This window comes from Acipenser ruthenus, chromosome 7 (genome assembly GCF_902713425.1).
Source record: "Acipenser ruthenus chromosome 7, fAciRut3.2 maternal haplotype, whole genome shotgun sequence".
Classification (NCBI taxonomy): domain Eukaryota; kingdom Metazoa; phylum Chordata; class Actinopteri; order Acipenseriformes; family Acipenseridae; genus Acipenser; species Acipenser ruthenus.
The window spans coordinates 58310007-58333071 of NC_081195.1; the positions used below are offsets into that span (position 1 = coordinate 58310007).

The 23065-nt window shown below is 37.5% G+C and overlaps 1 protein-coding gene across 10 annotated transcripts in view; it reads left to right on the plus strand.

Annotated features, from left to right (window-relative positions):
• The window catches only part of LOC117415660 (SH3 and multiple ankyrin repeat domains protein 3), a 289648-nt gene that overhangs the window by 86405 nt on the left and 180178 nt on the right, over positions 1-23065 (plus strand). For 9 of the 10 annotated variants that reach the window (XR_004546440.3, XM_059027379.1, XM_034026268.3 and 6 more), the window contains exons 5-8: positions 147-218; positions 17683-17791; positions 19088-19239; positions 22307-22474. Coding sequence is in view for 9 of the 10 variants with exons in the window: in XM_059027379.1 (XP_058883362.1) it covers positions 147-218; positions 17683-17791; positions 19088-19239; positions 22307-22474 (501 nt within the window). In the remaining variant the exon portion in view is untranslated. Of the gene's footprint in view, positions 1-146; positions 219-17682; positions 17792-19087; positions 19240-20555; positions 20573-22306; positions 22475-23065 lie in introns of those variants that run through there. The other variant, XM_059027386.1, reaches the window with a different exon arrangement.

Consider the following 23065-nt stretch of genomic DNA (forward strand, 5'->3'; position numbering starts at 1 on the left):
CTGCCCTGAACACCTGCAGTAGATATTTTAGACAACATAGCAATAACTTTTACACATAGCAACAGTACTACTCAATACTATGCTATGAATAGACTCAATCTAGCTATTGTATATTTACCTTTTGTCATTTCTTTTCCCTTCTGCAGTTCCGTTATAAAAGGCGAGTTTACACTCAGTGTGACCTGGATGACAAGCAGTTGGCCAAGCTGCATACAAAGGTGGGAAATTATGTTTTTATATCTGTCTGACTGTGTGTTTAACTAAGCAATACTACTTGAAACAGAGGGAAATACCAGAAACTGCTACTTTTGTTTGACAATTTCAATGTCGATTGTGTTTGGCAGCATGCTAAAAGAAATGCCAGTACCAAGGCCTTCTAGAATTCTGTTCTAAGAGTTATTTTTTCTTACACAGCTTAGGAAGTTTGTATTCCTATGTGGCGGTATCTATGTTGTACATAATGATTATCTAATGTGGAAAAGTGGTTAATGGTTATGCGTTTAGAAAGTATGTATTTCAGAAGATACAGCGCATATTCTTTCCAAACATGCAATGAATGATTGAAAGCTAATGCATTTGTTTGTTGCAAGGGGAGGAATGTTTCTTCTGTTATCGCCTGTCTTTATTTTATGGCCTGTTTATCTGAGTTCCTCACTTGGCAGCCGCTCAACACCCAGGGGCGCAATATTACTAAAACGTTCCAGCTTGGTGGAAGAACACAAAACACTACAACTAAAAATAGCTGTATACCCCTAAGAAGCAATAAAGCAGGTATTCCTACCAGCAGAAACAGCTGATTCAAATGGCTGTGCATTCAGAAGTTTCTTTTCGAGCAGTGTGATTGTATTGAAAGGGTGGTCTGGGGGCCATCCAACGGTGACTCTAATGTGCTTCTTCTCTATGTTGACCCTGGAGCCGTGGTAGGGAAAGTGCAGGTTATATAGATATTATTATTATTATTATTTGTTTATTTAGCAGACGCCTTTATCCAAGGCGACTTACAGAGACTAGGGTGTGTGAACCATGCATCAACTGCAGAGTCACTTACAACTACGTCTCACCCGAAAGACGGAGCACAAGGAGGTTAAGTGACTTGCTCAGGGTCACACAGTGAGTCAGTGGCTGAGGTGGGATTTGAACCGGGGACCTTCTGGTTACAAGCCCTTTTCTTTAACCACTGGACCACACAATACATGACTCAGAAAGCTTGAAAAGCAAATACATAGTAAATCTGTTCTTTTTTTTCATTTCAGTTTTTCATTTTTTTTTCCTGATAGCTATTTCTTACAAACTTTCAGTTAAATGCATTGGTTCTAAAAACTAGTAAATGCCCAGGCATTACCTGTCACTTTTCCCTTTTCGGATAATAATGTTAGAGATTTACCTTTTAACTCTTGGAAAACATAGAAAAGTATCACAGTGTTACATAGACTCTATATTTAAGTGGAGTAAAACAAAAAACAGATAGCATAGTAATGGACCAAGTGAACCCCCATTATACTAAGGTGGAGTAATTGCTTGGTCGTTATTATAAAGCAGCAAACCTCTTTGAGCCATCCATTGTAGTGTGAACGGATTGTACTACAAAAATGTATTTTACTCAATTAGGGCATTTAAGCTTTCCCTTTATAGTTAAATGTTGGCAAGAAAATGTCCATGTCAGTGCAAGTCAGATTTGCACCACACACTGTTCAAGGTTACTGATTACTCTTCTACATTGATTTTATTTATTTTATTTAACATTTTTATATAGCGCCACTCGCCAATTGACATCGGAGCGTTGTACGAGGCAAAAAACATTAAAATCATTTAACATATAGTACCATGTGATAAAAACATACATCATAAATAGTATGATCAACAATGTAAATATATTGCACAAAATGATACACTTTCAAATCATGTATTAAATTAAATTATTAAAATCATTCCAGCTCACTAAAGTTACCCAAATACATCATAAATAGTATGATCAACAATGTAAATATATTGCACAAAATGATACACTTTCAAATCATGTATTAAATTAAATTATTAAAATCATTCCAGCTCACTAAAGTTACCCAAATATTCTTTGATAAAGTGAAGTTTTTAAAAGCTTTCTAAACTTAAGAAGGCTAGAAGAGGTTCTAATTTCCACTGGCACCAAATTCCATAAATAAGCTGCTCTGGCCTGAAAGGTGCGGCCTCCCAAATTAACTGGCGAGAAAAAGGAGGAGAAATACGGAGGGAACCATTCAAACGTAGATTCCTGGTATTGATTCGAACAGGAAGAACAGCTTGAAGATAGGCTGGTCCAACTCCATTTAATGCTTTATAAACAGTGCACAGGATCTTAATCTATTGTCTCACGGACTGGGAGTCAGTGTAGTTCCCTCTGAACCGGAGTGATGTGGGAGCAAGGCATAGTCCCAGACACAAGGCGAGCTGCCATGTTGTGAATCCTCTGAAGTCTATTAAGCTGGACCACAGGGAAGCCTGAATAAAGGGAGTTGCAGTAGTCCAGCTTTGGGCTTAAAAGTGTTTGGACAACTGTCCGAAAAGGGAACCTGGCAAAAATGGTTTAATAACTTTTAAATTACGCAAGAGAAAAGTAGAGGAACTAACCAGCTGGTTTATTTGGGGGATAAACGAAAGGTGGTTATCAATATCAAGTCTTCATTAACATTACAATTAGGATTGTTCACAGCTCATAGGTAGCATTTTTTATTTTGTTAAAAAAAAAAAAAGTTGTTCAAAAATTGGAGCAGTGTTTTTGAAATACTAGTTTGTCATATCAACAGCTGGCTCGGGTCAGCTATAGTCAGACAACCATCAAGTGATTATTTTATGATAGGGCATGTTGTAAAATATAAATTGACTTACATTTCTAGAAATTCCCTTTTTTCAAGCTAGTCAAGGTACGAAAACAGCCTAATCTATTAAGTTAGAATAAATAAAGAAGAATAGGAACGGAGCGGTCCCTGGTCTCACATATTGCGACTTCCTTCACAATAGGTGAATTTTTTCCAACAGTCTGATGTCATATCATGACAATCTCCGGTAGTCACAACACTGAACCAGTCTTTACACTATAGCATAGGCTGTTTGTCTAAAGCGGTAACTGTCAATACATTCCACGTTCACCATATTTATATAAAATAGTGATAAGGATATTAAACTAGATTAGTTGGTTTACTTTTCTAAATAGGGTACGTAGTTTACATAAAATAGACATGTTGGAGAAAAATGTGTCTATTACAAGATTTACGATTCTGAACTTTACGCAAATGCAATTTGTTAACAAGGCCATCAGGGATCTGAGGTAATTTTACCAATCCACTGATTTTGGTCTGTCAGGAATCAGAACATTGTATTATTGTACATTTCCTGGGGCAAGTGTGTGTGTAGGGTAGCTATGGTATTTTGTTGTATGTCTTTTTTTTCTTGTTTGTTTATTTGTATATTTATGTAAACAAATATATGATTTAATTGCAACAGGGATCAATAGGACATGCTTTATTGTGTGATGATGTTTTAATGATACATGCTAATATGGATTAAAGGAAGATTAGTACAGAATGAAACGGGAAGCAAAACAAACGACATCATTGTTAAATAGCGAAGGTGGACACATTTTGAGTGGTAAAATGTACTGCACTATAATTTTTATTTTTGCAAATTGAATGCAGAGCAGTCTCAGTTTATCAAGTAGGGATGGGGGGGGGGGAGTGGTTTGGGGCAAAAACTTATAAAACAATTGCCTGTTCTTCTCCCACTTCCAACCCACACCCAATCTTTATATTCGCACTTTGATGAACCTCCCTGCATCACCCCACTAAATTTAACATTGATTGTTCAGTTGTTGGCAAGTTAGTACTGGGAAATTAAGAGTGGGAAGTTTCAGTACTACCCTGCAGGGAAGTTAGTTTGATCAACTTGAGCCCATGTGAGCAGACAGTACAATCAGGTGGCCCAGAGGTTGCTGAGTTACCCGTTGTGTATTGTGGTTTGTGTATAGGGGTTCGGGTTGATGCAATTTCCCACTTAATTCTTCAGGGACCATCTGGATTCACCCACTGACCACCAAGTGTTCCCCTTGTCAAAATACTAGTGTTTAGGCCTGGAAGCAAACAGTCTTTCTTTAAGAGCTAATCCTCTTTTACCTCATTGACATACCGTCCGATTTGCTAACTGTAGCGCTCCATTGGTCGGCATCTGTTCAGGTCGAGCCTTAGCCTACTTTTAATGGCACACCATGCCCCACTGCTCCTTAGTGAAGGGCAAATTCATATAGCTTTTTTTTTATCTGAGAGGACTGGTGTGGAAAAACTCTGCAAGCAAGTCTCCCTGAGAGACGGAGAACATGTGATCATGTGGTTGAAAAAGATTTCTTTATTCAGCTCAGACAATGGCAGTACAGTCAGGAAGCATCTGATCTTAATGCAGAAATCAGCCCTTTTAGTGTATTACAAACAGCATTTATTGTCCTGTGCAGTTGCTGTTGCAGCTTGGGGCTGGTTAGTGTGTTTGAACCAGTTATACTGTGTGTGTGTATATGTTTATAGACATAATGTGTATAACATGTCCAATCACTCAATCAAATGGGTCCCAACACACTAACCAGGCACAGCAACTGCAAATATATTATAGATGTTCTTGTCATATGATAGTCCGAATAAATACAATTTCCAGTTACTTCATGAAGATAGTAGTCCCTCGTTTATTGCACTTTTATTTCTTGACATGTAGTAAAATGTGTCAGAAATATAGTAGAGTCTGCATGCGCTGACTTATTACAATATAAATCCAGATTATTTTACAATAAACAGATACTGATAGACAGAGTAATGAAACTCACCTGCCTGACTTATTTATACCCTATTTGATAAAGTTGTTCTTACATCAGCATTTGTAGCCACAGCCTTAGCTCACCAAATGCTAAAGGGCATCACATTTGTTGTGAGTGAAGCAGTGTTAACCCTTTCTTAAACAACAGCTCAGGCATAAGAACCATGAGAAATATAAACAAAAGCAAGTCTGAAACACATAACAAATAATGCTGTGAGATTTTGGATTCCAGTGATGCAGTGTTAAAATAGTTTTTGCATCTCTTTTGGGTTCACTGTTTCTACTTTTCAATTAATACTAAAACGTAGTGATTATGAGGCATTTTTTTCATATAGCAGGATTTTTGTGGGTTAAAAACTGGACAATCGTAACTGTGAAAAATTTGAGAGAGCCCCTCACTACCAGGTCCTAGATTTACAAAAAAACAGGGTCAGAGGAACATTGTCGGTCTTCAACATTTATTGTCCCATACCGTGTAAACATTAAGACCCACATGTAGAGTGTTGCCAGTATTATAGAAACACATCTTTGTTTTAGCGTAAGCAATGAAGCTGCTAGTAGGGCACATCAGCAATTGTACAACAGTTATATTAAAGAGTTCTGTCTGCAGTTTGGGGTAATTCACAATATGGCCATAGCATCTGTTTCAATATATATTACTTGTTTTGAAGTAAAAATAATAGGAGTACAATCATAACAACTGCATCACTAATTGTGTTTTGACTTAATTTGTGCAAATGTGCAATACAATGTTAAAAATGTCCTTGTAGTCATTATGCTGAAATAACTTGTGCCAGCTGAGGCTTGTATTGCCCTGATAAGCCTACTGTGCAGAAATGTGATAAAGGGCAAATTGAAATCCAAAATAAATATGTATTATTGCCTGAATAGTTTGTTAGAGACACATACTGCCTAAACAAAAAACTAGTGAAGCATGTAAAACACAGTTGGTGGGATGCCAGTCTGTTCTGTCTACTGTGCATATTCTTCTAACCACATCAGAAATATTCAAGAGTTAAGGATGGGGGAAGAGGACATCTGTGCACTATTAAGGCAAAACTCATGACAGGTTAAAAGGTTTGCCTTCGCCTTAAGCTGTTTTGGAACGTATCATCTTCAGTGTAAATAAATAATAATAATATCAATAATAATGTATATAACATATTTTCTATTGTCAGGATACATGGCAGTCGTGCACCAGAAATTCCCAGCTGCTCATCACATCCGGAGATACGTTGCATGATGCATATCTGAGCACTATGCATGTGCTGTTATGGAGCTTAACTTTATTTTAACTTTGTAGTAAAACCATTTGAAGGGCACAATTCATTTAATTTATTTTTAGTGAAAAATAAACTTTCTCTTTTTTTGGGAAAACAGAAATTTCTGCATTATGTTAAGCAGTACTGTAATTCTCTATGCGGTATGCAGTATACCCTGTGTATAACGTGCACATTATCAACACATTACTGATAACGTCTTTGTTATAAACACATTTTGCACACATCTGGTCCAGTTATTATATTGCATTGATGTGTATTTTCCCCAAATGCCTTTTCCCATCTAGAAAGTTAATTTATTTGGGCCCAATAAGTTCAGCTACGTTTGGTGTACAAAATAGAATCATCTTGAGATGGTGACCCATTTTTCTAGCTGCAACAGTGCTAGAAGCTGCCACCAACAGTTCAACAAATTTCTGCACACATAACACAGATATACATGTCCTGTACACGAACACAGTTGCATTCACATGAATACATTTGGGAGCATTCACAGAGTAAACAAGCACAACACAAACTCACACAGAAAACCACGACTGATGAACGCTGAACACACTTTGAATTCTTACAGCCAAAACATACATGCATAGATAGTCAATACTATCCAGCTGTTTTCAGAGTGATCGGCTCGGGAGTCCCACCCGAATCCCGCCTCCTATGAGCAGCTGTCTGTAGGCAGACAATTCAGCTTTTCTCTGTATGATGGTGTGTGATGCAGAGTGAGTGACAGCCTGAAGAACTCTGCCAGTGTAATTTCAATGTTGTCTCAGTGTAACGAATGGAAAACAGGGGAACATGCTGCTGCTGGCTGGAGCTTTGATCTGTCTTTGAACCCCACCCCACTTCTCTCGGGCTGTCTCTCACATAACAACCCCCTGTCATCGCGTGCAATGCAGTGGTGCGAGGGGGGGGACCTTGCCATGTGGATGATGTTTTGGCCGATGGATTTCTGCAAATGCCAAACCTGATCAGAGATGGGTTCCGCTTTAGGAAGGAGAGAAGCTCTGGAGAAAAGAGACAAAAAGACACAAAAAGACAAGAAGTGCAAAATTAATAGTAAGGTATCCCAATTTCATTTTTTGTGTGTTTTGAAAATATTTATTTTTAGCTTATACATTTACTATCTGTTTTCCAAGAGTATTACAGACTATATTTGAATGAGTATAGTTCTTACTAAAAGTGTTATGCATTTAGTAGAAATAGCTGATGGGCAAGATATTTTATTTACAATCTGAACAGCAGGACCTTAGTACATTTGTAAGTTATTGCCATGAAGTGGATAGTCTATAGACAACAAATAGCAGTTGAAATATTTAAACTGGTGAAAACCTAGTGCTTTGGAGACCTGACACATGGTATTGTTTTGTGTGTTCTCCACCCTTAAATATAAATGGTATCTGCCAGTACCTCTCTGTATTATGCACTTGAAGTCCTTTACGGCACCCTTGTGGCATCATGAGGCTATTTCTTCAAAGTGAAATGTTCTTAGTTAAAAGGAGATACCACAGTGTTAACTGTTTTCATGTATCTGATTGTTCAGGAATGTATTTATTACTATTGTCACAGTATATTTGGTGGGAGCATTGATTGATCTTATGTATCTATACTGGGGTGGAAGTACTATTTGCATACATAAAAACAATGATGCTATGTTCAGAGATGTAATTGAATCTATTTTAATGAAGGTGATAGGTTGTGCTAATAGGATGTGTCACTCAGTATGTGAGTATGCTTTGTACAGTATGTGGAGGGGGTAACAAAAGAATGTTGTGAGTTGTCATGTTTGGGTGGTGAGTCAAAAGACAAACAAGAGAAGGCCTTATCTAGTGTGCACTACTGTGGTGATACAAAAAAATGCTCCTTTTTTATCAGAACCCACTTTAGGCAAGTCATGGCGGATTTCATAGCAGCTGTAGGCACTAAAGTTCTGCTGCCAGCTTTCAAACACGTCATGACTTTCTGTGCCAGGTTCAAATCTCAACCTTTCAAACCTTTACTAATTTGAATATCTGTGAAGAGGATGCATGGAGAAGTTGGAATTAGTCTCATGTGCACAAAATAAACATTTCACTCCCTTCTGAGTTACTGTGCAGTTCACCAACAGAGCCAAGGCATACTCCCCAAAAAATACTTTAAATTGGAGAAAATTTGGGGTTACACATTTATGGAACAAACTCCAGTGTGCCGTGCTATCACATGCAGTATCATATGAGGATAATTCCGTTGGTAATAAAAAATAAGATTTATGGTTATAGATAACATTTGTTTTCAGATGGTGATTTGAACTTATATTTGAAAACCGTGTCACCTATTACCCCCAAGCAAAACCTTTTTATTTATTTTAGGGAAGTAGAGTAGAAAATGTGCCGCTCCTAGGTGTAAAAATCGAATCTATGGAAGTAATAACTCTCTTCCCAATAGATCCTTCTTAAAGCCCAATGTTTGTGGAAAAGATTTCAAACTAATGAGACATAGCAATATGCATATGAATGAACTGTGAAATAAATGAGAATGCAAGACAGAAAAACAAACAAACAAAACATTGGAAGCAAGGTGAATATAAAGAGAAGGTGTGAATTAGCATCAGCAGGAAGAGGCACATTGGTGGGTGGAACTCTCAAGGCTACTCTTCTTTTTTTTATCATTTTTTCTCCCAATTTGAAATAGCCAATTATTTTTATGCTCAGCTCACCACTACCACCCCCGTGCTGACTCGGGAGTGGTGAAGATGAACACACGCTGTCCTCTGAAGCGTGTGCCGTCAGCCAACCGCTACTTTACACTCTGCAGACCCGCCATGCAACCACCTCAGAGGTACAGCGTCGGAGGACAACACAGCTCTGGGCAGCTTACAGACAAGCCCGCAGGCGCCCGGCCAGACTACAGGGGTTGCTGGTGCGCGGTGAGCCGAGGACACCCTGGCTGACCTAGGCCCCCCCCCCACCCCTCCCCCTCCCCCAGGCGGCGCTCCGCCAATTGTGCACCGCCTCCTGGGAACTCCCGTCCACGGTCGGCAGTGGAATAGCCTGGACTCGAACCGGCAAGTGGGCAGATATACCAGCAATCAGACTCCAGTGATAATACACAACCTTAGTTTTTATCTATAGTGTTTCCTTTTAAACTAGCACTAGGATTACATTTTTTATTATGGTGCCTCTTCCCTCATAAACTTTTTAAACCTATCCTTCTAAAAGTTTACCACAGCATTTTATTTTGGTACTATGTTGCATGGTTATTTTGGTACTTTGTTTTTTTTTTTTATGTAACTATTACTGCACGACTGGTATCATGTTGTAATAGTTACATAAGAATCACAGCAAAAAACATGTAGCAATGAGAGGTATATCTGCTGTTGATTCATTACAGAGAGAAGTATTAGTGTAAATTATACAAGGTAGCAGAATGCATTATACGGTATGCATTATACGGACTGAATGCAGTTTGAGCCAAGTATAGCCAAAACTGAAAATAAAGCCCTACACAGCAGTTCTCAGTCAGGTTAGTGTACTGTGTCAGCTTCACCACGTAGACCGTAGAGAAAGTGTACTGTTTGGAAACTGTGCATTGTTGTGTAACAGCTTACCTTAATAAAAGTGTCATGAAGTGAGATGCTTTGGGCTGCACTGTGACATAGATCTATGGCCTCTTGTTTCCTGACAGCCCATTTACCTCCTGGAGAACGGGACACAATCATAGATGTAGGCCTATTTTAACTTAACACAAATCAAGAACAATTGAATTTATTTAGTTTCATTTCATTTGGAAAGATTAGTGTTTAGTGTTTTTATGCGTGTACATTTTCTAACATCAACATATGTTATTCCTGTCAATGAAAATGCAAACTGGGTCCTGATAGTCTTTGTCCTGTGTATTTATTTATTTTTTATCCAATATTGAAAGTAATCATTTTCATTTCCCCACTGAACTGGCTGTAGGACAGTTTGGAAGCTACCAGGTCTGCAGCCTCTGAATACTGAATACCACTGGGCCCTGGCCACCACAGTTGTTATGCACATGACTCTAACTGATTCAGCTTCTTTTTTTTAGCCAATAACTGATGACACCCTACATTCCTGGCATATTTTCATGAGCTTCTGAAAAGCCAGTATTTCTCTGGACTCATACACTGTCAATAGGGGCCAAAACAATGCTCTTACTAATATCATGACCACCACAAGACAAAGTATGTACATTTAACACAGTGTACAATCCGAAAACAGATATTGGAAATAACAGTCATTAAACTATTCAGGTTCTCCTTTAATCGCTTAATAGACTTAGTAGTGTGTGGCTTCAGTAATATTGTGTGTCTAGACTCAGGTACATATACAGTACTGTAATTTAGTAATAATCGTAAAATCTGGAGCGGTTCAACCTGCTATGCAGTTTTTGTTTGGTTATGAGAAGGTGTAACCATTAAGAAAGCTGTCTGAATGAGAGTGAGAAATTAATTTTGAATACCTGTCATTTTAGCAAGTACTCTCTAGTTTGGACAATGCAGTCATATGCACAGTGCATACATTGTGATTGCATTATTCAGAAAAGGCTGTCATTGCAATTAGTAAGTAGAGTGTCCTTTGAGAAAAGCATCATGTTGCCTGACAGGTGGGTATTGCAACAGTACAAGGCAGCAGATGGACTGAGGTTTCATGGATGTAAAGAAAAAGCAGTGATTTAGTGCAAGTTTAACACAAGTCAGTTTTCTGGCCTTAAAGACAATTGTCCTGGACTTTGACTTTGCAGCCTGTCATATGAATTATATTTTGGAAGTTAATGCGCTAAATATGATTTAGATGACTGTCATATTGGAGGGGGGAGAGCCTGGTTTGAGAGACAGTAGTGGGACAGTAGTGGGAAAGGTCAAGGACTGTTGTACAAGACACCTATCCCTTGTGTTGAGAGTATTGTTTTTTTTTTTAAAACATATTTCTTAAATTTGCCAAGATTGTATTATATTGCACGTACCAAAACCATCACACTTGTAGATATTATTCCTGGCTTGCAACTTGCTTTCATTTTTCTGATAACGTGTATGAATAAGTAGATTTAGGCTTGTTCACACAAGTGGGGTGAATAATTTAATGATTCTTCTAAATTCATTTGGACTAGCTGTTACATGCAGTGGGTTACCATGGCAACCAGGTGAGTTTTCATCATTCTTTTTTTTTTCATTTTGTCTCAGCTGGAGTAAAATGGGCTCTGCTAAAGACTCATGGCCGTCATTAGAAAGTCCTCTTTACTGTATATCCATCTCAGGGTAAAAGCACACATTGAAAGCACATCTCAATTTAGAATTCAGTGTCTTCTACTGTATGTTGACGTTGAATTTTGATTCATATACTTCTATCATTGGTTGATGTGGACTCCATCCTCATTTGATAAAGTGTACGCACAGTCATCCTAATGCTCCCACTAGGATGAATGTGTGTATGTTGATTTTTTTTCTTTCCTATTTTTAACTATTAACATGATTAATTATGACAGATAGCATCCATCTGGATTTAATCCTTCATTATAACAGGGAAGTGCTTCATCAGGGTACTGATAAAAATCAATAGGTGTGTGATGGGCAGATTGCTGAACAAGAACAAACTTCTGTTTTTTATCACCCGTCACTAGCCTTTTTTTTTATTTATGTGCAGCAGTGTGGGGTAGAGCTCATTCTGATTTGTCTCCTTGGTAATCCCAGTGCTATGAACAACTGTTTGGAAACATGGTTAGATAAAGACAAATTTGATTGAGATAGCAAACAACTTCAGACTAATAATACAATAACAAGGATGTCAGTGACATACACCCCCCGCCACGGCTGTAAATTCAAAACTAGAGCTCTCTGTGCGACTACAAAGTCGACGACCGAAACTTATAGAAACTGTATAAAGTACAAACAGTACGATTTGACAAGGAGGATAGGGGGGCATTTCCCTGGCTCTGCTTTTTTTATCCCAGGCTCTGCACTTTGTGGGGTTCATTTTATGTAGGAGATACATGAAGTGAGATTGAGAGAATGAAGTGAGACTTGTAAGCAAGACTAAACAGCTGCACTATCCCTTTTGCGCTGTACACCTCTGCATACCGTGTGCTGTCCCAATAAAGGCTTTTGAAACCATTTATTGTTTAGTCAACAATTAAAACACAAGCCTTACACAATGTTCTCAAAGCCAAAGTTATAGGAAGTCGCCTCAGAAGAATATCTACCCATTGTTTCTGTTAGGACTGGGTAGTGTTTAGCAGTAGATATTTGGTAACAGAACATAAAATATCACACAGCAGGTAGAACTGTCTTGTACTGCAAGACAAGGCAGGTTCAAATATGTACATTCCAAGCTCAGTTATTCTTGAGGTAAATATACATTTCATACAGAAGTAAGTTATCAAGGAGGTTATGTGCAATTACTTGTCCTGAGTGCTTTTCAAACACAAATATATATTTATTTTCTGGTTGATGGTAAGCACGCGCTGTTATTGTCTTTTAGCTTTTGAGAATAATAATAATAATAATAAATGAAATTATATTTTAGTCTGTAACACCATATATTTTCATTAGTCTGTAATCCATATAAAATAAATATATGGATTACAGACTAAAATATGTTTTAAATATATCCCATATATTTTAAATATATAAAAAGGGGCCAATTTCTTTATATGAAAAATATAAGGATCTTACTTTTCTACCATATATTAAAAATATATGTTTGTTTCATAAGGGATATAGCAGTCTCAAAAATTTACACAAAAATACTGTATGAGTCAGACAGATCTTTGGTTGCCTCTTCTCTGCTGTTTCATTTATGAATCTACTACAGTATATAGAAGCAGCAGATTTATATTTGGTGTTTGTGATGGTGTTGTGTACTATTTTCTTTCACAGATTGTAATGGCTCGTCAACCTTCTCCAATAGAAGAATATAAACAGAACAATCAAAATAAGTATGACTAAAAACTTTGTAAGCCAGTGACAGTAAATCTAATTAAGACTTTCAAAATGATAGGAATGTTCACAGAAACTGAATCACATGAAAATAAAACAGCAGTATCTTCCAAATGTCAGTGCTTTCATAAGGGTGATAAACAGACATATGACAGAAAAGTAAAATGTGGAGATTATCGTTATTAACATTGCCTCAGTAAGCAAGGCAAAGTTAAACATGTAAGCCTTCATGCTCTTTATTTTTAGTAAGGCAAGTTAAATGTTTACCATAGATGCATTTACACAAATACTGACAAAATAAAATACATATATTGTAAATCTTACTATGTACTGTATAGTATTTAGAATATATAACCCATTTTATTGTTATGTTGTAATTTATTAATATATTTTACCAAGAAAGTCACATTAAAACCACACATTGTGCATTGCAGTTCATATATTATTTCACACATCTAAAATTCTTGAAAAGAGGAGCAGAATGCTTATCTAGATTGACTTGGCAATTTACAGGTCTACACTGAAAGCACCTTGGCACAAATTCTTTGGCAAGTTTAAACTTTAATCTAGCAGGGAGTACTAGGATTTAGTGTGTAATGCTGACAGTAACAATCAAACATCATGTTTCGATGCACAACATTAGGAACATTAAAACAAGAAACTGTGAAATAGAACTGCCACTTGCCTGAGCTGTTACTCCAGGCTCTGTTCCCTTGACTAGAAAGATGCATTTTTAATGACAATTCTGTTCAGGACCGTAATGCTATTAATAATGGAGGGCCACTTACAAAATCAATAAAGGCCTTTTCCCTTTAAATCCAAGACCTATTTCTGCACATATTTAGGTTTGTCCAAATATTGATACACAATTGATTAAGCTTAGTCAAAATATTAATTTCAATCAATAAAGTGCAAATTGCAATAAATGATAGTAAAATGTCCTTAGTGCTTCCAAAAGGGAATAGAAGTTTTTTTTTTTTTTTTATTGGCTCTGTTCACAACACACCCCAATTTTAGATTATATATATATTCTATGTTGGATTTGCCACTTACAATGGTGTATATGTTCCTTGTGGTGACATTTAATTGACCCTGTCTGTAAATAGATATTGATTGTCAAGGCTGAACCAGATTTGTTTTTAAACAGAGACTGTGAATAAATAAGAGTGATTAGAATTCAGAGGTTCCTCCCAGCTGGACGCCTCGGTTTATAACAAACTGTATTGTGCAGTTTGAATTTGTCTGTTATTTGAAGGGACTTTTAACCATTTTTAAGTCTTGCACCAATTATTGGTACTGAAATGATGAAAGAAGCTTTCTGAGTTTCGTTGTTTGAGATTTGCACTTTCTAACCTGAAAATAATAAAAATGAAGCACCATTTTATCATTTTGTATTTACAGTATAACTGCATGTCAGTGTACCTCAACCATGACTATACAACTCTCAATAGAGCAATATTTAGAAATGCATTAAATAAATTCATTGACAAACAATTTGACTACAACCAATTTTTCAAAGTCTTCAATGAATCTTTTTTTCATTATTGAATGAACCAAACTTATTTAAAATTAGGAATTTCACAAGAGACTGGGGACGCTGATTATAAAAATGAATGAACAAAGCACCAGCAGTCCAGCTACTGATTAAAAAATGGCTAGACACCCGAAAAAAGTGGTGTGATGAGATTTTAGCATTATGTTTTTTTCTGTTTAAAAAAAATAAATCCTATTATACAGTGTATTATTATTAATAAGAAGAAGAAGAAGAAGAAGAAGAAGAAGAAGAAATACTGGTGGAGGTACATATAGTTCCTTAATTGTAACTGTCACAAAAGCTCAATGTTTCTTCAGTCTATTAACATCTATTAACATGGCTTTCCAATGAATTGACATTTAAAAAATAAAATAAAATGCACAGCATTTTTAAATTTCTCCATAGCTTAATTAAAGAGCACAGATCACTGAAAGCAGTACTTAATATGCACAATGACAGCTACAATGTAAATGTAAACTGCAGGATTATGTTACTATTAAAGCAGCATTTTTAAAAAAATCATAAAAGGATTATTTCAATCACTTCTGAAATGGATTAATGAACAAATGGCTTACTCTTTTTTCTTGAAAAGATCAAATAGGGTAGATCTAACTGATTACGTGATACCTTCCAGCTCTTTATTATAATATTAGTGTTCTTCAATGCGCCTGCCACATTTACAGCCCGCTGTTTCAATTGTATCTGATCACCATAACAACAGCTTCATAGATTTTGAAATCTCAAGTGAGTTTTCATCATTCATTTCTGTGCAGTAGTGAGAATATTCCTGTGCATTCCTTTCTGACAAAGTATATACTATTAATTGGATTGTGCAAACCTTGGGGATTTACTGGCAAAACACAGAAAACTATGATGTCTAAGGTGTGGTGTTCAGACGCGTAATAACCCCTCACATGGTAAGTGTAAGATACCTTTTCATAATTAGAGAGCAGTCGATTGCTACAGAAGAGAGAGGCTTCTTGTGGCCAGGGAGTTATGTAACTACTGGAGTATTATGCGCATACACTAGGATAGAAGCAGCATTTTTTTTCTCTATATATGTTGAACACAGAATACACTATTTTCAGTGGTTGGATGTGTTCAGTCACCCATTTCCGTCCTGGCTTTGGGGATTCGATCTACCTATTTCCATATCACTGACCAAAGGAGCATTTATGTTTAATGTTTCGGACTTTGGATGCAAATTTTACCAGCGCGCAAATTTTGAGATCTTTATGGTTCTTTCCTTTTTCGATGGATCACTGAATACCAGTACAGTCCTTCACAAAAAAACCCAAAGTAATCAGCTGGTGACCAGACTTAAGGTTCTGTTGCTTTTTCATTATACATTCTGGATTCAAAGACAGAAGGTTTCAAATGTTCATATCCTGTAATACTATAATTGTATCTTATATAATTTTCAGTTCAAGAAATATTGACAATGATATTCACATTGTACATATATGATTGTAAATGTTTGTATTGATTTAATTTTAAAACTAGTACTCTAGTTAATCCATTTTAGACAATGTGTGGTTGTCAAATGCATCTGCATACAAGCAAAATGAGTGTAATTTGATCACTTGCATTCATTTCTGTGGATATTATTCTACTGTACTTACCTTGACCGTGGATTGATTCCTGCTATCATAAAAAAAAGATGAAAAAGAGATACTGAGAGAGGTCTTGAGGGATTGCATAGTGCAGTGCATACATTATAACTGTGGTATTTCATTTTATGTTACAGTAGCTGTAATAGTTGCTGCACTTTAGGCACAATGTGTCTCCTATTGCAGGGTTTAGAGTGTACAGCAGGTGTAAGTGAAATATTAAAATGACACTATTTTCCTCCATGCTGTGGCAGTGGAGCCTCCTAAACTGTTGGATGTATAGCTCAATGATCTGTAGTGTATTAACATTTCTTGTAACTGATGTGCTGAAGTAACTGTGCTTCACCTGCTGACCATCAGCTTTTGAGAAATGTGTCTGGTCAGGATCTTCACATACAGTAACGAAGAAAAGAAAGTTATCCTTAAAAGAAAGCGATGCAGATGAATCAAAAACATGAAACACACTTTATTACGATTGGTTAATTCTTTGGTTTCTATATTTTAGCAAACACTTGCACATCTCAGTGGGTTGTTTGGTGTGGAATTAAGAGGTAAAACATCAAAGCCTCCCCTCACAAAAACTGTGCATCAGACTGTATTTCTCACTATTTGCCCACTCGGTGTGATGACCAACCCAGTGTCATAAAATGTCATATTAGTGTTGCGTGAAATGATCTGTGGAGTATTGTTTTGAGAATTGCTTCAGCTCTTGGGACTCAAGTGCCTGGATTATATGTAAAGCCAATGTCTTCAAAACAGTATTATTCTGCAGCTAAAATATTATTAGGGACCTCCTTCTGTCACACCTGTGTTATTGTAGTTCAAATCATTTTTTTTTATTATTTCTGGGCACAATCTTAAGTAGAAACCTGAAATTCATGTTACACATTTAATATGCTTTCTAGGTCAGGTTGGTAAGAAAGTGTTAAGAGTAAATCCTAACCAATAACTGTGGTGAGGTTCTTTGCCTAGATAAATATTTAATGAGATCCTATGTTTAAAAAGTGTGTGTATGAAGCCAATACCAAAGCTATACCACATTTGGGAATATTGAAGTAAACCCAAAGCCATACATTTGTTTTTTATTCTAGATTAATGTATCTGATAGTTGACAGCCTTAAGTCTTGTCCACACTGAGATGATTTTGTTGTCCAGCACTGTAGAGCAAACAGTGTACAACAAACTGTGTGGGCAGTTTATTGTACACTTTTCAGCAGTTGATAAACTAGATTGTAGTATCTGTCACCAGTTCTTATAACATTAAATTCTTTAAGCGGCATCTGTATTATCAATACTATAATATACTCTTATTCTGTAAGACATTCTAAAGTACTAAAATTACCTGTATTTGTATTTGTTATGTTGCCTTCTAGATGTTAAAAATGCAAACCCTTATAAAAGTGAAAAGTTGGCCGATGTGTCGGTTTTGTGTGGATGCCTAATAATGGCATGCTACATTTCTACTTACCTTTTTGAATGTATTTTTGTTTCCAGGCTAACTTGAAGAAGTTTATGGAACATGTTCAACAGAAGAATATTGATAAGGTCTCAAAATTCTTGGAGAAAGGGCTTGATCCAAATTTCCATGACCCAGACACAGGAGGTAAGAGATTACTTAAATCTGTTTTTTATTGAACCTTTTTTTTAAAAATTTTTTTTTACTTCATGGTATACAGCCCCAAGCATGTCTAATGTATTTATTTAAAGCATACTGTATATTGTGTATTCTACTTAAAAAGGTGTTCTGCAAGTCCTTTTTCTGTGGAGTCCACCATTCAAAAAACCATGATTAACACTACAAAGAGCAAATTTTAATGTTCAATAATTTATAGTATTTTCACGTATGAAGTTTGCTGCAGAATCTATTATCATATTAGAGTTTCACGTTTTGTACAGTGTGTCCCATAGAAAAGATCGCATTTTTCTTCAGAATAAAAAAAAAGAAATATATATTTATATGGCCATTCCCAATTAGCACCTAATTGTCACAAGTGGGTTCTGGTAGGGATGGAATCAACCCCATCCCTGCCAAACTTACATTCAAAATACTAAATCTTTATTGAAACAATACCACGCACACACACACACCATTTACACGGTGGGCTTCCGCCCTGCCACACCACAATTAAAACTTGTTGTGTGGAGGATTGAAAGATGATGACTGATAGTAGGGAACATTTCATCAGTGGGACCCACTGTAAGAGGCATACATTATGTTAATCTCAGTATTAGCAGATTAGCCTGAGATGTCTGGGAGCTTGCTTCTAACATTGAGCCTTATTTTTCAGTTATAACCACAAAAGTCATTTTAGACTATTTTCCAGATTTGTTTAGGTGGATGTTCTGTTGTTGAGTTCAAGAAAGGTTCCAAGCTGTAGTCATAATGATGGTGAATTGACTGTAGCACATTGAGGTGGTTTGCTAATAACTAACATCCATTTTCTTACTTGTTATTGGCATTGTCAACAACGAGTGCATTTTAAAGCTTTGGTTATCACACCTTTAACAACTGATCTGAAGAGCCCTGTTTCATTTAAATAATTAGTTTATTGTTCTATATGCAAAACAACTACACTACTCTCCAACAAATATCGGTCCAAATATTTATTTGAGGCCACTGTTGTTTTATGAGCTTTTCAGTAAACATGTTTTTTTTTCTATCGCTCTCTTCTCCAAGGACCATTCAAAACTGAGACTGTTGTCCTGAATATCATCTGCTAATAACCTAACTTGTTGCATTCTCCTGTCATGCTGGTACATACAGTAAACAAACATATTTGAGGTCAGAGGGATGGCTACTGTGATGGCACACCATGTAGTTTGTTTAGCAGATTAATTTTCAATTTTGTTACCATCATTTCCTTTCATGTGTTTTTTTAATGTTTGTGTTTGGTGACAGAATGCCCGCTGACCATGGCAGCTCAGCTGGAGGGCTGTGTGGATATAATCAAAGTGCTAAAAAGTGGCAGCGCCCATCTGGACTTCAGGACGAGGGATGGAATGACAGCTCTGCACAAGGCAGTGCGAGCCAAAAACCACACCGCTCTCATAGTGAGTAACCTGGGGGACGCTAACCAAAAACCACACCGCCCTCATAGTGAGTAACCTGGGGGACGCTAACCAAAAACCACACCGCCCTCATAGTGAGTAACCTGGGGGACGCTAACCAAAAACCACACCGCCCTCATAGTGAGTAACCTGGGGGACGCTAACCAAAAACCACACCGCCCTCATAGTGAGTAACCTGGGGGACGCTAACCAAAAACCACACCGCCCTCATAGTGAGTAACCTGGGGGACGCTAACCAAAAACCACACCGCTCTCATAGTGAGTAACCTGAGAGACACTAACCAAAAACCACACCGCCCTCATAGTGAGTAACCCGGGGGACGCTAACCAAAAACCACACTGCTCTCATAGTGAGTAACCTGGGGGATGCTAACCAAAAATCACACCGCCCTCATCGTGGGGAACCTGAGAGACACTAACCAAAAACCACACCGCCCTCATAGTGAGTAACCTGAGAGACACTAACCAAAAACCACACCGCTCTCATAGTGAGTAACCTGAGAGACACTAACCAAAAACCACACCGCCCTCATAGTGAGTAACCTGGGGGAAGCTAACCAAAAACCACACCGCCCTCATAGTGAGTAACCTGAGAGACACTAACCAAAAACCACACCGCCCTCATAGTGAGTAACCTGGGGGACGCTAACCAAAAACCACACTGCTCTCATAGTGAGTAACCTGGGGGATGCTAACCAAAAATCACACCGCCCTCATCGTGGGGAACCTGAGAGACACTAACCAAAAACCACACCGCCCTCATAGTGAGTAACCTGAGAGACACTAACCAAAAACCACACCGCTCTCATAGTGAGTAACCTGGGGGACGCTAACCAAAAACTACACCGCCCTCATAGTGAGTAACCTGGGGGATGCTAACCAAAAACCACACCGCCCTCATAGTGAGTAACCTGGGGGATGCTAACCAAAAACCACACGCCCTCATAGTGAGTAACCTGGGGGATGCTAACCAAAAACCACACCGCCCTCATAGTGAGTAACCTGAGAGACACTAACCAAAAACCACACCGCTCTCATAGTGAGTAACCTGGGGGATGCTAACCAAAAACCACACCGCCCTCATAGTGAGTAACCTGGGGGACGCTAACCAAAAACCACACCGCTCTCATAGTGAGTAACCTGGGGGACGCTAACCAAAAACCACACCGCCCTCATAGTGAGTAACCTGAGAGACACTAACCAAAAACCACACCGCTCTCATAGTGAGTAACCTGGGGGACGCTAACCAAAAACCACACCGCTCTCATAGTGAGTAACCTGGGGGACGCTAACCAAAAACCACACCGCTCTCATAGTGAGTAACCTGGGGGACGCTAACCAAAAACCACACCGCCCTCATCGTGGGGAACCTGGGGGAAGCTAACCAAAAACCACACCGCCCTCATCGTGGGGAACCTGGGGGACGCTAACCAAAAACCACACCACCATCAACCAAAAAGACTAGTCTACACGAAGTACAATCATTGATTGTCTTAGTTATGGGAGTATGTACTGCAAAAAGAAATGTCATAACCTCCTTGTACAGTATAAATGGGAAATAATTTAATCCTGGCACCTGAAGTGTGAAATCACAACCCCAAAATAAACAAATCAAATATTGTCTTTTTTGTTTATTTTTTAACATGTATTATTTTTGTTTTTTATGCAGAGCCTTAGAATAATATTGTTTTAACAAAATGCTAAATGTCAGCTTCATATGTGCACTATTTATGCATTGGAGACACCCTAGAAGCAATGGGGATCCCACATCCTTAACTATAAGCACTTATCATATATGCAGTAGAACTAGAAGTAATATATAATTTGACAAACCTGCAATGAGAGTTTTTCTCAGGACAGACTATTTTAATACTACATTTTACAGTACAAAACCATGCGACATACCTGTATATAATTATGAATACTCTTCTATATCCAGGGATTTGAAACAATAATTAGTTGCAGTTTACCTTTCAACTTGTTTTATTTTTTGTCAAAAAATGATTGTACTTGAATGAATGTACTTTTAGGCACTAGAACACATTCTCCAGGCAGTTTGGGGTAACTGGCCAGCATCCATCTTTATTGGTAGAAACACACTGTGCCGCTGCAGAAACAAGGTCAAACAAGGACATTGTAAACAAAAATTGACATCCGGTGTTAATAATCTATAAGGATGTTTTAAATGAAAGAAAGCAGCTCATGGATTTGAGCTTGACAGTTTCCCTGGCATGTTTGTCATATGTACTGAATAGTACATGAGGGGGAAGGTGTATGAATACCACTAATCCTACAGTCTTATCATCTCATTTTACTGTTTGGGCCAGGTTTAATACCTTATACAGCACTCTCATTAGGACCCTGAAGGTTCCAGTAAATTCTAGTCTGAGAAATCCGTTCTTTGCACTGATGCGTATTTAACAGGTCCAGACCTACACAAGGGTTTGGAATGATAGCTACTGCACATGTATTTAAAATTACAATTATTTTTCAATAAAGATGAATTTAGTTTTGGAAAAAATAAATGTTTTTCAAAAAGATTTGCATGTAGTCATTCCACAAAAGAAAGAAAGAAAGATGGGATGACAAAGTGAAAGTGTTCGTGGGAATGTTGAAATCTACTGGTGCATCATCCATCACTTTCAACTCCTCCACTTTTGTCTGCAAGCATAGTGCATGTTTTTGTGCTGCTTCATGGAAATGGCAACTCGAAATGCATCATAGGATCAGTAGTCCCAAAACAGCACTAAAATACAGAACAGATGAATCTGTATGCAAGTTAATACATTTCCCAATATCCTTTACACTCAGCTGTGTGAACTAGGGCAATTCATTTTATTTAAATTGTTCTTCCTGACTGGGCTCCAAAATAATTTGGACTAACAGGAAATAAGCGACTGCGAAATTTGTCTTGGACCATGTTGAAAATTCGTTCAATAAATGTGTCTAATCAACTGTATTTTTTAAATTATATAATAACTGACACAGTGTAAAGTAAGGTTTACAGATTGTTATACTTAACGCTTCTGTGCGCTTTCATTTTGCTCAGACGCTGTTAGACCTGGGTGCTTCTCCTGATTACAAGGACAGTCGAGGTTTGAGTCCGCTGTACCACAGCTCCATGGTTGGAGGGGACCCGTACTGTTGTGAGTTGCTGCTCCATGACCATGCGATCGTGGGTTGTGTGGACGAGAATGGATGGCAAGAAATTCACCAGGTAACTTTTTGTTATGGATATTATTTAAATTCCCTTTTCCTGTTTCAAACTCAGTTTGAAACTCGGCTCATAATGCGCATATTCTGCTAATCAGCATTTTTTAAATTCACTTTCCCGTTAATTGTATCATGGATATTGGAGTACCTGTACTGTAATGCGCTATAATAGATTTTCTTCATAAGCTTGCAGTATTTGTTATAATCTCGGGTGAGCATTTTTTCCTGCCAGAGTTCTAAAGTTCTGTGTTGCTTGTTGTGGAATTCCTTTTAGTTTGACAGCTCGTGCTGGGGTCGCACTCTGTTGCTGGTGTGAATGAGCACGTGTTTCACGTAATAACCGTCCGTTATTATGGGAGATATCAACTGGATGAGCCCACTGAAAAAAATGCTTACCAGTTATTATAAGATTATAGTGATTATATATCACAATGTATTGTGTTTAAATACCAATACCAATAATTGACACAATCGCATGAAGACAATCACACAAAGATGGTTATTTGTGATAATCTGCTATTTTACAAAATCAAGTAACCTGTTTACATGTGAATACCAAGGTGCTCCCCCCAGTCATTTAATATGATCAAATTAA